This window comes from Benincasa hispida, chromosome 8, assembly GCF_027475165.1.
Source record: "Benincasa hispida cultivar pf3 chromosome 8, pf3_genome.v1.1, whole genome shotgun sequence".
NCBI lineage: Eukaryota > Viridiplantae > Streptophyta > Magnoliopsida > Cucurbitales > Cucurbitaceae > Benincasa > Benincasa hispida.
The window spans coordinates 65005248-65018017 of record NC_143485.1 but is presented as its reverse complement, the minus strand read 5'-3'; the positions used below and the strand labels follow the sequence as shown (position 1 = coordinate 65018017).

General features: G+C 33.9%; 2 protein-coding genes across 6 annotated transcripts; one reads left to right on the top strand and one right to left on the bottom strand.

The window, feature by feature from the left end:
• Nucleotides 1-4375: 4375 nt before the first annotated feature.
• On the top strand, nucleotides 4376-7366 carry LOC120083030 (BES1/BZR1 homolog protein 4-like). Of its 3 annotated transcripts, none has more exons than XM_039038521.2 (3): nucleotides 4376-4755; nucleotides 6278-7041; nucleotides 7116-7366. In XM_039038521.2, exons 1-3 carry the CDS (start codon nucleotides 4540-4542, stop codon nucleotides 7117-7119), a joined length of 984 nt encoding a protein of 327 aa, XP_038894449.1. In that variant the 5' UTR covers nucleotides 4376-4539; the 3' UTR covers nucleotides 7120-7366. The 3 variants fall into 3 exon arrangements, with proteins under 3 accessions (XP_038894449.1, XP_038894450.1, XP_038894451.1); XM_039038523.2 differs by having other exon boundaries at nucleotides 4415-4755; nucleotides 6159-7041; XM_039038522.1 differs by lacking the exon at nucleotides 7116-7366 and having other exon boundaries at nucleotides 4402-4755; nucleotides 6278-7045.
• Nucleotides 7367-7440: 74 nt separating this feature from the next.
• On the bottom strand, nucleotides 7441-11588 carry LOC120083029 (RING/FYVE/PHD-type zinc finger family protein). Of its 3 annotated transcripts, none has more exons than XR_016531333.1 (6): nucleotides 11287-11588; nucleotides 10978-11167; nucleotides 9845-10741; nucleotides 8925-9307; nucleotides 8493-8688; nucleotides 7441-7920 (listed from the first exon to the last, which is right to left on the bottom strand). XR_016531333.1 is itself a non-coding variant. In XM_039038520.2 (6 exons), exons 2-6 carry the CDS (start codon nucleotides 11101-11103, stop codon nucleotides 7736-7738), a joined length of 1605 nt encoding a protein of 534 aa, XP_038894448.1. In that variant the 5' UTR covers nucleotides 11104-11167; nucleotides 11287-11588; the 3' UTR covers nucleotides 7441-7735. The 3 variants fall into 3 exon arrangements, 1 of the variants encoding a protein (XP_038894448.1); XM_039038520.2 differs by having other exon boundaries at nucleotides 9107-9307; XR_016531332.1 differs by having other exon boundaries at nucleotides 10978-11513.
• Between the last annotated feature and the right edge of the window lie 1182 nt (nucleotides 11589-12770).

Here is a 12770-nt window from a genome sequence, read left to right as displayed (position 1 = left end):
ACTTTTGAAAGTTCATAAATATTTTTCACATAAAATACAAAATTGAGTGGCCTTTTTTAAATATATAATTTAGCCTAAATTATATTTTTAAATTTTTGTAATTAAATTACATTTTAAATATTAAAAAACGTATATAATAATACACGTAATATCAAACTAGTCACACAAAAAAATGCAACATTATCACATGATTCAATTTCTAACGTCATTATTGTTAAGATGTGGAATTACCTTTTTCAAAACAAATAAAAATATTCAAATTTGTTGATAAAAAACATCACACACACAACTTACGAAAATTCATGTTTTAAGTTGACGTATGTATAAAATTTTAGTGTTTAAATTGATACCATTATTAATTCGAGGTTTAAATTGATAGAATCTTCAAAATTCAAAATTTAAATTGATACAATCCAAAATTCAAGATACGAATTGATATTTGTTACGTGATACTCAAAGTAATTTTTAACTAGTAAAGTTATGTTTAGGTTCGACTTAATTCCCCCACTCTAAATATCTCTCGGACCCTCGTATATCACGTAGTGTTATTTCTAACCAAAATCAAACAGTCACCTTCTCAACATATATGACTATACATTATTGACACATACAAACAATGTCTTTCGAATCTTCTTAACCATTTAAACAACGTATGGATATCAAACTTTATGTGATAAAAATAAAAAAATATACAAACAAAAACATGTCCAAAAGAAAATATCTTGGAAGATGAAATGACTCCTAGACTTTCCAAATGGAGGAAAACCCAACTGTATGTCTAACATGTGGGGTCTTTCCCACGCCATGGAGATTTCTATTAGGCGGTGATGTAAACTATGGGTGTCATTATCAGTACTCCAAATGATCAATGTCTAGAATGGTGCCACGTGTACTTTACGGTAAAATGAGGCGAAATTCTAATTAAACCAAGGTTAGCCAGCGGGAAGTGGTGCCTACAGCCGGGACCACAGTAAGCTTTGGGAGACCGGGACACGTGGCTGGATGTGATCATTCAGGATGCTTTGTGATTCGTCACGAAAAAGATGCTGGTTAGGGCGTGATTCTCACGTGGAAGGGGCAACCGGCGCCCTCCCGTGGGGTAGGGTGTCCCTTTAATTAATTAGTTTAAATGTTAAAAACTTTTATTAGGGACTTAATTTACAACTAACTTTACATAATTCAATTTTAATTCAAACTCAAAATTATCTGGATAAAAGTATTTTTATCTCAACATCCTATTAAAATAGCAAGCAATTTTATCACTTCTTCCTTACAAGTAGGAAAAAATAGAAGAAGAAAATAAGATAAATTAAAACCTTTCGTTATCCATCTAATTCAAACATTTCACTATAATGTTACATAAATATATAAATTTAAATAATAAACGTGTCAAAATTATACAATTAAAGTTTTCAAAATGGAATCTTAAAAGATAATGCTCTAAATTGGTTTAACATTGATTTCGTTTTAATTTATGTAATTATTAATTTCGATTTTTAGTAATCCAACTCCTAAAGTTTAAGGATATAAATTAACTTTTTCATGAATTTTAAAAGTCTAGGATTAGGCCTGCTTTTCAATATTTTGATTTTAATTTTTTTACCCAAAAAGTCAAATTTTCTCTAGATATCAATTTTCAACATAAAATTTTAAATTCTATCGATTAATATCCTAAACTTAAACAAATTTTGTAATTTTTACCCTCTATATAAATTTTGCTAATTCACTAGTTCATTTTAACAAATAAATAGCGGAAAATTTTAAAAACTCACTAATTTAACAAAACGAAAGTATTGCACAAAATTTAATTTGATTAATGCACGAATAATTGACTTCTAAATTATTCCACCCCACCCAAACTTACGAATTTCCATTAGAAATTAACTGTCATATTTGTCAAAATTCTATCAATTGCGAAAATATATTTTTTCAATATCTGTAACACTTATATCCAAGTTTAGTTATTTAAATTTAGGTTCAAATTTGATAAACTTTTAAGAGTTATATATGTTTTTTTTTTTCTTTTTCTTTTTTTAATATAGGTTAAATTACAAATTTGATTAACTTGATGAGAGATTCAAACATCGAATCCTTTAATTAATAACATATATTTTAATTAATGGAGCTATATTCATATAGTTTGTATTTAACTTTACCATTTTAATTAGTTATGTTCGAAATAATTTAGGTTTTATATTTTCCCTTGTTTTTAAGATTTATGTTTGTTTCTCCCATTCTTAATTATGGTTCTAAAAAATGTGAAGTTTTTGTCTTTACTTTTAATTCTTGGAAAAGTGTAGTTGTAAAAAATTAATAGTTGTATTATTTTTAAATTTTTAATATTTTCAAAGTTATAAAACATGTAAAAGAAATACACATTTTAAAATTAAGATAACTTTTTTATTTGTGAAATTTTATAATAAATTTATATATATTATTTCCATCTCTTAATTTCTCTATTTTGTTTTTTTATCTTTTAGAAGAATGGAAGAATTTTGAAAATTAAAAAAAGAGTAATTTTAAGACTTCATTTTTGTTTTTAAAATTTAGTTAAGAATTCAAATATTTGCTCAAAAAACAGAAAAATTTTGAAAAAAAAATAATGGTAAAAAAACATGTACAATTTTAAAAATCAAATAGTTATTGAACCTAATTATTGTTTCTTTTTATCAACGCTTTATACATTCCTCAACTCTCTTACAAATTTCTTTTTTTAGACAACACATAGCGTGGAAAATTGAACTTTTAATCTCGAGTTAAAAATAAAGTTTTATATCAATCGAGTTACGTCTATTTTTCTTTGAAGTGCTTTTTTTTTTTAAAAAAAAAAAAAGAATTATTAAAAGGATAAATAGTTAAAGAAAATTTTTTTGTTTTTTTTTCTTTACCAATGAATAAAATCCATTCTATACTCTTTTTTTTGGTGTATAAATCTCTGTCTAAAAATGTTTGCGAACATTTGTCAAATTTGATTTATTTTGTCATACCTATCATGTCACAATTCTTTCTATGTGCCATTTGATGACAAGTTAGCATTGGATACCATTTACCACCGTTTTCCCAAACTCCATTTTTCAACCATTTTTTTTAAACTTTAGACAGATTAAAAATAATATTGCATTTTAACTTTTAATAAATAAAAGTATTTACTTAGCTACACAATATATAATATAAGTAATTCAAATTTAATATGCTTAGTCAATTTCAGCATAGTATGTAACTAACATTTTTCTAGCGAACATATACCTCAACTAATATGAGTTTATATTATCAATCTCGATGTATGGAGTTCAATCTACTTACTTTACAATATTGTCAAAATAATAACAACAATAATTTTTTAAGTGAATATTTAGATCGACTCCTACCTTTATAATAATATATCACAAGTCGATAGAAAACTCAAACAACAAACATAATAGTTCAATGTAATTTTTATATATATTATGTTAATTTTATTATAGTTTTTTTTTTAAAAAAAAAAAATCAGTGGGAAAGTTACTTTTGATAGTTTTAACTAACCACTACAATTATTTATACATTTTTGTATAGAGTTTTGGAAAAATATGTGATGGTTTTCTTTTTAGTTAAAAAAGTGAGAGGTACAGGCTTGAACCATGGACACTTAAGTGATGTTTTAGATCAATAAGTATTATCCTATTTTAATAAAGAAAACATTTATTTGAAAATATTTACCAATAACACTCATGACTAAATATATCACTAAAAGAAAGGTATACAAAACTCTCTCCCTCCAAGTAAATGTTGTTTGGCAAACCTACAAATTATATTTCCACTTTAAACAATACTTAAATGCATTTATTTTTATGGATTCTACTCACACGACAATTTCTTCTCACTTCTCACTTCTCACTTCTACTTCTTTTATCACCAAGTGGTCATTTAGACCGATGACTTATCTAACGAGTTTAACCAATATAACTAAGACAACTAGATATTTCTCTAGTTCTACTTATGATCAACTTTCGAAATGTCTTTATAGTCTACCAATAATCTTTCACAAAAATTAAACAAAAACAATCTCTCTCTTCTAAGCTGGGAGTCCCATATACATCTACGTGTATATGTATATAATGCGTATATATATGTACATGTAGGGTCGGAGAAATAATCTTATGTTATAAATCATAAATGTAACATTCAAAAATCAAGATGATGATAATAATAATAATAAGGTTAAAAAAAAAAATCCTAAACACGTGTCGACTCCGTGATTATGGGGACGAGAGGAAACAAAGGAAGCCAGTGGTACATTCGTAATTTACTACTCACACCCAAACCCAACGTCTCTTCTCTCTCCTCCTTTTTTTTTTCTTTTATTTAATTATTTATTTATAATTTTTCAGCTGATTGGTTCTTATATATAATAACACATTTTCTCACAAATTTTCTCGACAAAGAAACTTTGTTCAACTATGCACCATTTTACAGTCATCTTCTTCTTCTTCATCAGCTTATCCACCGATCTTCATACACAGTACTCTGAATACGAAATCTCCGATTCAAAGCTTATCAACTATGACTTCCGGTACGAGAATGCCGACTTGGAAGGAGAGGGAAAACAACAAACGTCGTGAGAGGCGTCGTCGTGCCATCGCCGCTAAGATCTTTCTCGGCTTGCGAATGTACGGAAACTACAAGCTCCCCAAGCACTGCGACAATAATGAGGTCCTTAAAGCCCTCTGTGATGAAGCTGGATGGACTGTCGAAGAAGACGGCACTACATATCGGAAGGTATATCTAATCTAACTCTCCCCACCCTTTTCAATTGCCACTTGAAATTGGTTCGCTCGGATTGATTGATTCATTGATTGATAAGGTTATGTTCTTGTTTTCTGTAATTGCTTTGAATATGGATCGGCACTTGCGAAAATGATGCTAATATGATCTGTCGGTGTTAGGTTAGGATGTTGTAATTGTATCTCTCTCTGTAATTTTATGACATTGTCTTTTTTAGACCTAAGCATACATAATTTTGTAACAATAGAGATGTTGTCTGCATTCTGGAAGTGGGGTTGGGCATAATAAGTTGGTTCGATTAGGGGAATTTTGGAATCACGGACCTGTTTTTGAGACTCTGATGGTCAGCTCTCAATCTTAATTCTGTTGACTGCTTTACTTTTTTATTGGAGCCCACTATGAGATTCGCTCTGGTTAAGTCCTTGGTAGAAGACGACGAGGATTTCTCTGAGTTTTTTCAGACGCCAACACAGAGCTGTTTCCAACATAAGGAAATGTTTCTCCCTGACCATCAAAATTACCCTCCACTTGTCTCTGAAAGTTTAGCTACTTTTTAGGAATGTGTTTGTTCTTTTTGAAGCTAATTTTATCTCCTTGATTTGAGTTTTACTTTCATTGGGTTCGTTAATTATCCAAACTCATTGGAAAGTTTCTGTAGAAACACAAATTTTTTAGGCGTTGCGTGTTGCCCAACTCTGTTAAATGGCATCAAATGATTAACCTGGATTGCTCTCCTCAGCAAATGATGTCAAAAGGAGCAAGAAAAGCTTCAGTGTCCGGTTTCTCTCTGCACCCACCAACCCACCCACTTATCTTTTTAGATCCTTTAGTTCAGCATGCTGGTGTACAGTGGATGGATTTCGGTGTCTGCAATTTCATAGCAGTATCATGGAGCAATTACGGTCCCTTTTCCTTTTGGCTTGCTTGCTTTCATCTTTTACAAAATCAACTTATGGTCACTCTTACCGAGATTCCCGGGCTTCATTGAGATACTTTCTTTTTCCAGTTCATTGAGAGCACAGCTTGATAGTGGAGCTGGGCCAGCAAGCTGCGTGAAAATCTGCATCCCAGTCAGCCCAATGAATAATTTCAGACTAAGCATTCACGATTCTTCTTTGACTATCTGCGTTTTTAAATTTTGAAAAATCAAACCTTTTCGGTCCTTTTTGGCAAACAACGTTCCCTTTTTAGAATTATAACACGAGGCTACAGGAACTCGCTGGGGGACAACATGTAGTGGGGTATTTTGTTTTCTTTTGGTGTCACTTGTATTTGCTCATCATATTTGTCAATGATATTTCTCCAGCATAGGTCGATTTTTTATGATTTGAATCAACTTTATTAGTCATTGATCAATCTTCTAATCGTTGAAATTATTTTGTCCGGATTGTACACAGATTCTTCCTTCTACTGTTCCACTCGAACATTTGTGATAAGGAAAACATGGGATGCCTTCCCTTTTCTGCAATTGTTGTCGATTGTATTCAGCACTGATAATCAATTGATATTTCTGCAGGGATGCAAACCTGTGGAACGTGATATCATGGGTGGATCAGCTTCTGCAAGTCCATGTTCATCTTATCAGCCGAGCCCACGTGCATCTTATAACCCAAGTCCTGTGTCTTCTTCCTTCCCAAGCCCCACGTCTTCTCGTTACGCCATTAATGGCAATGATAATGCTACTGATCCCAACTCCCTCATCCCATGGCTGAAGAATCTCTCCTCAGGTTCATCATCAGCTTCCTCCAGGCTGCCTCACCATCTTTTTATTACTTGTGGCTCCATAAGTGCGCCCGTCACCCCTCCGTCGAGTTCCCCAACTGCTCGAACACCCAGAAAACCAAATGCTTGGGACAATCATCCAGCAGTTGCTCCTGCTTGGGCTGCACAGCGCTTCTCATGTTTGCCTGCATCGACCCCACCGAGCCCTGGGCGTCAGGTGTTGGCTGATTCAGCATGGCTTGATAGTATGCGGATTCCTCAAAGTGGACCATCATCTCCAACCTTCAGCCTTGTGGCAAGGAATCCTTTCGGATTTAAGGAGGCAATGTCCGCTGGAGGGTCTCGTAATTGGACTCCTGCACAAAGCGGGACATGCTCGCCCACGGTTGCTGCAGGCACTGATCATAATTCAGATGTTCCTATGATGGATGGAACTGCAGCAGAGTTTGCCTTTGGAAGTTGTTCGAATGGGTTGGTGAAGCCTTGGGAAGGAGAGAGAATTCATGAGGAATGCATCTCTGATGATCTCGAACTTACACTTGGGAATTCCAGGACAAGGTAAACTCAGTTAACCCCTTCTCATAAATCCAATTTTGGCAACTAAATTAGTAACTATAGTTGTTCAAACGCAGGTGAGAGAAAGTTGCAAGTTCTCAAATTTGGTTCTTTCTTCAAAGGGAAAAATTCAACTGAATGTCCGTGGGTTTTGGTTTGACAAAGATTTGCCCCTCGGTTGATAGTTTAATTCTTTCCTAATCGATTTGTTGTTCTAGTTCCTTGAAATGAAAATTAGATTCCACTAATGGATTCCCTGGTCTTGGTTGTTGAAAGGGATATTTCATTGCCATATAATATTCAATTCAATTGGATGTCAAAGTTCTCACCTACTGTTCTAATTCTTCCCTACCCCCAATTACAAAGCAATTATAAAAAGATCAGTTAAACGAGAGACAAACATTCCAACAATAATGAAATACTTGGAGGGTGGGAACAGCTCCATAACATCAATGTATATACAATACACGACTTCCAAGAATCAGATCACATTTCAATTTTGTTTTACTTTGCCCCCTTTAATATGTACATGCTGTGCATAAAAGACAATAGGCGAAGGTTTATGTACTTACAAAGAATGATGGTGAAGAAGAGCTATACATTTTGTGTACCTAATGAGGCAAATGCTTCACCTGAAAGAAACTGTAAGATTTTTCTCATCAGGCTGATCAAGATGATAAACTTAGGCTGAGCTTGATCATTTATGGATCTTCTGATAAAGATCAGCAAGAGCACGATACAGAATGGCGGCGGCAGGTGGTCTAGGGAGTGAACCAAGGAGAATGTCCGAGGCGGTTAGTGACTGATTGCCGTAGAATCGAGCGTTTTCTTGCGTCCGAGTCGTAACAATGCTTCCTTTAAGTGAACATCCAACAAATGCACCTGCAAGTCATACGGAAACGTTATTCACAATGAACATTTACATATACAATTCTTCCTTTGTTCACAAGAAATCTAAAGGAGAAAGCAACATTTTATAGAATACAAATGACATCAAAAAGGCATTGGAACCAAAGATGAATATTCAATATAGGATATAGACAACACACAACGTGATTCTTAAATCACTAATTAACCCAAAAACTTAAGTTCGTGGGTGAAGGTAAATTTAATATTATATCATCTAACAATTCCCTCACTTGTGGGTTTGACCTAACATGTGGAAATCAATATTAATTGAAGAGGAAATAATATTACACGAGTTTGAACACAAAATCGCATAGACCACATGCTCTGGATCTTGATACCATCTTAAGTCATTGATGACCCAAAAGTTTAAGTTTATGGGTAAAGATAAATTTAATATTATATTATCTAACAAGCAAGATGAGCTCTTATAAACTCCGAACAATATTCAAACCAAAATATCGTTTTCCAATCATATAATACCAGGAAAAATGGCATAAAAAACATGTCTAAGTTGAAACAGATAATGTCAGATATGAACAGCAGACCTTTACTACAACTGTATGTATAACAGGGGCCAAAACCACCATCACCAGCTCGTACATCGGCTTCAGCCGTCCTTCCAATAACTCCAACTGCAGCACTTACGCCAGCCCCAATGGCCAGATGCATATTACCGCTGAATGCATTGACAGCATCACTTGTCCTCAAGACGATTATAAAGTCAGTCAGTTCTCCTCCAATCTGTGAAAGAGAGGCAATGGCCAGATTATAGTTTAGATGTTCACTAAGGAAGAAATCAGGATATCACAAATTGATATGAGGAGAAACCTTAATTCAGTATTTACTTATTAATTGCATTATTTAAAAACTATGCATTATGTGATCCTTCTGGGAGTGTCAAATCAAATGTCCTCTTGCTTCTAGTTCTACTTAAAACTAAACCAAGAAATAGGTGGTTTTTGTAGTACTCAACTAACCTATCCAAGCCCTCGCCTTCTGCATCTTAGGTCCTTTAAGGTTGTAAATATTGCATAACTGCATATATAATGTCACACATACCATTTCCAATGGTGGATGCAATAGCAGAGGGATCTGTCTCTCTTTTTAAAACTTTAAACTGACAAAAACTTGTGCGTTTTGTTAGAGAAGAATTACAAACCTGTGCTCCCCAGCCCATACCAATTGATGAAATTGCAGATGGAGGAGACCATGAGCCATCTTCTCTACGTGCAACTACTAGACCAGTTCCTACATTGTAAGTCACCACTGCTCCCACTTTTACAGCAGTAATAATTGCTAGGCCTTTTGCTTGTCCTAGAATGGCATCTGGAATTAGTTTCTCGGGCTTTAAAGAACCCACCTGAGTAACAGCAAGAAAACATAACCAGCTTTACGAAAGCTTGAGATATATAGATGTAGCCAGAAATCAAACTTTAAAAGAATACTTCAATTCTTTATTAATGAACAAAGGAAAGTTTATATACTGAGCCTAAAATACAGAGTTACAACTAAATCTTGAACAGTCACTCAAAGAGTAAATTAAAAACTAATGTCCGTAGAAAACATTAAAATAAAAGGCAAAACTTAATAGAAGAATAGAAAGCCTGCTGGAGCTAACACAAGCTACATCATATATAGGATCTTTATTTTATAAACAAACTTCCGGTGAACATTGTCAGAGGATAGACGGAGACAGCCTTTCAATTGTTCACAAATAATAAAAAAAACTATCTTTGACTATCAAACCTAATCTCTTGGATAGTTTTGAAGTTACAAAAATGAGATACTCATACTTCTAAGGAATAGTCATTTCAAAGCATATGCATCAAAAACTAAAAAGAAATTAAGACATAACCAGAAAGTAGTGACAGATGATACTTGAGATTTCAATACTAACTTTATTATATGCTCGAATGGTGTTTGTTGCTTTATAAATCTCATGTTCCATTGACTGTCCCCAGGGGAAGTTTAACCATGACCTCAATGTACTGAGATCCGTAAGGTCATGAGTTGGTAGCTGCGCAGCATTACTCACTTTATCCATTAAATATGGTTGCACAGATTCAAGCCGCACATTACATACATCGCACACTCGTTGTGGATCTGCAACACGAAATTTTACAGGCAGCAAGCTCCTCCCTTTAGAGCAATCCCCACAAAATATTCCACCACAAAATCGACAGTGATGCCTGGAGCACATGATTGGATGAAACTTCACACCACATAACATACAAGAAGAAGCAGCACTATCAGACAACCATCTGGGTGGCTCTGCTTCAATAATTTCTCTTATATTCCCAAAATTAGCTTCAGTGAGTGAATGAGCCAGTTCATTCAAAGCCTGCTCCACCATATGGCTAGATATCCATGAAAACCTACACCCACTATTACTGGTGGAAGCCAGCGAACCGACTTTTCCTCGAGCTGCAAGCAACATTTCTACCATCACATCCCACATTGTCAACTCTTTTTCTCCCTCAAAGCACTGGCTCCACCCCGAGTCGCCTTCGGGAAAGCAACCTCCGTTCAAGTGAAAACCTTTGGCCCACTCTTCATGATCAGATTCAGACATGGGTGGAACAGAAATGGGTATCCATACTCCAGTATCTTCCAATAGAGGTGAATCATAATAGAAGCAATTTCCCCTGTTCTGATCACAAGACTTTTGAATTTCCCCAATGCTTTGGAGTGACTCAGAATCACTTTCTCTAAAATCAACAATTTTGCCACTCCGAGAACACTGAGGGCCCAACGAAGTGTTAAGCTCTCGAAAAGAATCAAGTTTTGGATAACCCTACACAACATCATCATCATCATATATTCAGTTCTAAATCTTTAAATTTCCAGTTTATATCAGATTGCACCATAATAGATAGTTCATGTAAAAGTATTAAAAAATAATTGCCAACTGCTTGAACCAGAGAACGAACTTTAATATCAGATAATCAAAAGGAACAAAATCAGAACAAAAAATTTTGGGGAAAAACATAGCTACCACATAATTGAACCGAAAGATTTGTATATGCTTACCAGAGGAGAAGAGGAATCGTCAGAAATAAAGCTCGGTTGGGGATTGGGATAATCGGAAGCTTTAGCAGTCCTAGAAGCTTCGATGGCTTGGGAATCAGTCGGAGAACACGGATGATTCTCCTCCATCGAAGAAAATGATGAACGCCCCGATAGCCAAGAACGATCGATCAGACCCAGATGAATAAAATCCCTGAAGAATTCAAAAAGCACAATAAAATTGTGAAATTGAAGAAATTCCAATGGATTCAGAAGGAAGTGGAGGAGATAGAAGGATGGGTTTCCGTTGTTTTACGTCTCTCTCACTCTTACGTTTTATGATACAGTATTGATTTGGTGTTTATGGGGATTTATCTCCTTCCATCATAAATTAATGGAAGAACTGTTGTAAAAGCCAGCTTCAACTTCTGCTGTCGTCAAATTTTCGAAGCTATGCTCTGTACATAAATCCCTAATTTTAAGATAGAGAGAGCCAATGGTGGAAATTTGGTTGATGATTCTTCTTTGAATTCTCTGATTCCGTTTGGATTAATATTATTAAAAAAAGAAATGGGAAAGAGTTTGGAATTTGGATTTTCAAATGAATATATTGGTTAAATTGAACCCTTATAGATAAATTATGTAAATTGAATAAAGCATTTATATAAAATTTCGTTTAGGAAAAATTATTCCTGTGGTACCTTACATTTTAAAGTATTTCATTTCTACTCTTGAATTTTTTAAATTTAGTTTCTATTTGGTTCTTAAATTTTAGAATATTACATTTTTCTTTTAAATTTTGAGTTCATTTTTCATTTAGTTTGTAGATTGTTTTTTAAATAATGTTATTTTAATACGTATTGACAAAAATAGAGTTGAGTTGAAAGAATTGATAGAAATAGGGTAATGAAATCGTAGACCAGGTCGACAAGTACTGAGTAAGCACATAACACATGTACCTAGTCCACGACTTCCCTCCACATCACGTGACCAATCGTTGACCTGACACTGACATGCTATCTGATGACTACCACATGTCTAACATGATATATTGACCACGAAATTGTGGACCGAGTAACGAGTTAATGGTCTCAAAACCCTTCATCACCACTCGCCGATCACTTTCTTCCTCAATCTCTAACTTTCTTTCTTTCTTCCACTCTCTCCCAGCCTGCCGCCACCCGCGCGCCCATTGTCTGTCGTGCTCTCCGTCGTCCATCGTTCTCCTCTACTGCCACTATTGTGTCGCCATCGTCAACCCTCGTAATTATGGATGAAAATTTTGAGTCTTGAACTAGTTTTGTTGAAAATTTGGAAGATCCAGTTGTAAAGTTTGTTTTGTCCGAGCTTTAATATTTTTCTACTGTTAGATTGGATTTGAAAGTTTGTTTTTGGATTGTTCGAGTTTAGACTTGAAATTTTGGATTATTTCTTTTTTTTTTTAGTTTAGTTTATTATTGTAATGGAGGCTGATATTGAAGTGGGTTGTAGTTTGTTTTATTTTAAAAAAGAAATATTTGGACTGATCTTGAATTTGGATTTGGGCTTAGGCTATAGGTTTATTATTTTTTAAGAATTTTTTTTTTGGACTGGTCATAATTTTGAGTTTGGATTATCTTTTGGATTAGTTTGTTGGTATTAACCTATTAAGTTAGATTAATATTTTGTGTACTATAAAAGTTGTAAACATTTGATTAAATATGTTGTTGCGTCATGAATTAGTCATTCTTAAACCTAGAAATGTTGGGAACAGTGATATTGATATAGAACTTATGAATTATTTGGAAATGAAGGAAGTATAAACATGAAAATGAGTT

What these genes read in the sequence shown, in the direction of transcription:
- LOC120083029 (XM_039038520.2), bottom strand. Translation starts at nt 11,103, where the DNA reads ATGGAGGAGAATCATCCGTGTTCTCCGACTGATTCCCAAGCCATCGAA. An exon ending in ACGATTCCTCTTCTCCTCTG is followed by an intron (nt 10,742 to 10,977) that starts GTAAGCATATAC and finishes GATGTTGTGTAG; the next exon opens with GGTTATCCAAAACTTGATTC. An exon ending in TACATACAGTTGTAGTAAAG is followed by an intron (nt 7,921 to 8,492) that starts GTCTGCTGTTCA and finishes TATGACTTGCAG; the next exon opens with GTGCATTTGTTGGATGTTCA.
- LOC120083030 (XM_039038521.2), top strand. Translation starts at nt 4,540, where the DNA reads ATGACTTCCGGTACGAGAATGCCGACTTGGAAGGAGAGGGAAAACAAC. An exon ending in ACGGCACTACATATCGGAAG is followed by an intron (nt 4,756 to 6,277) that starts GTATATCTAATC and finishes ATATTTCTGCAG; the next exon opens with GGATGCAAACCTGTGGAACG.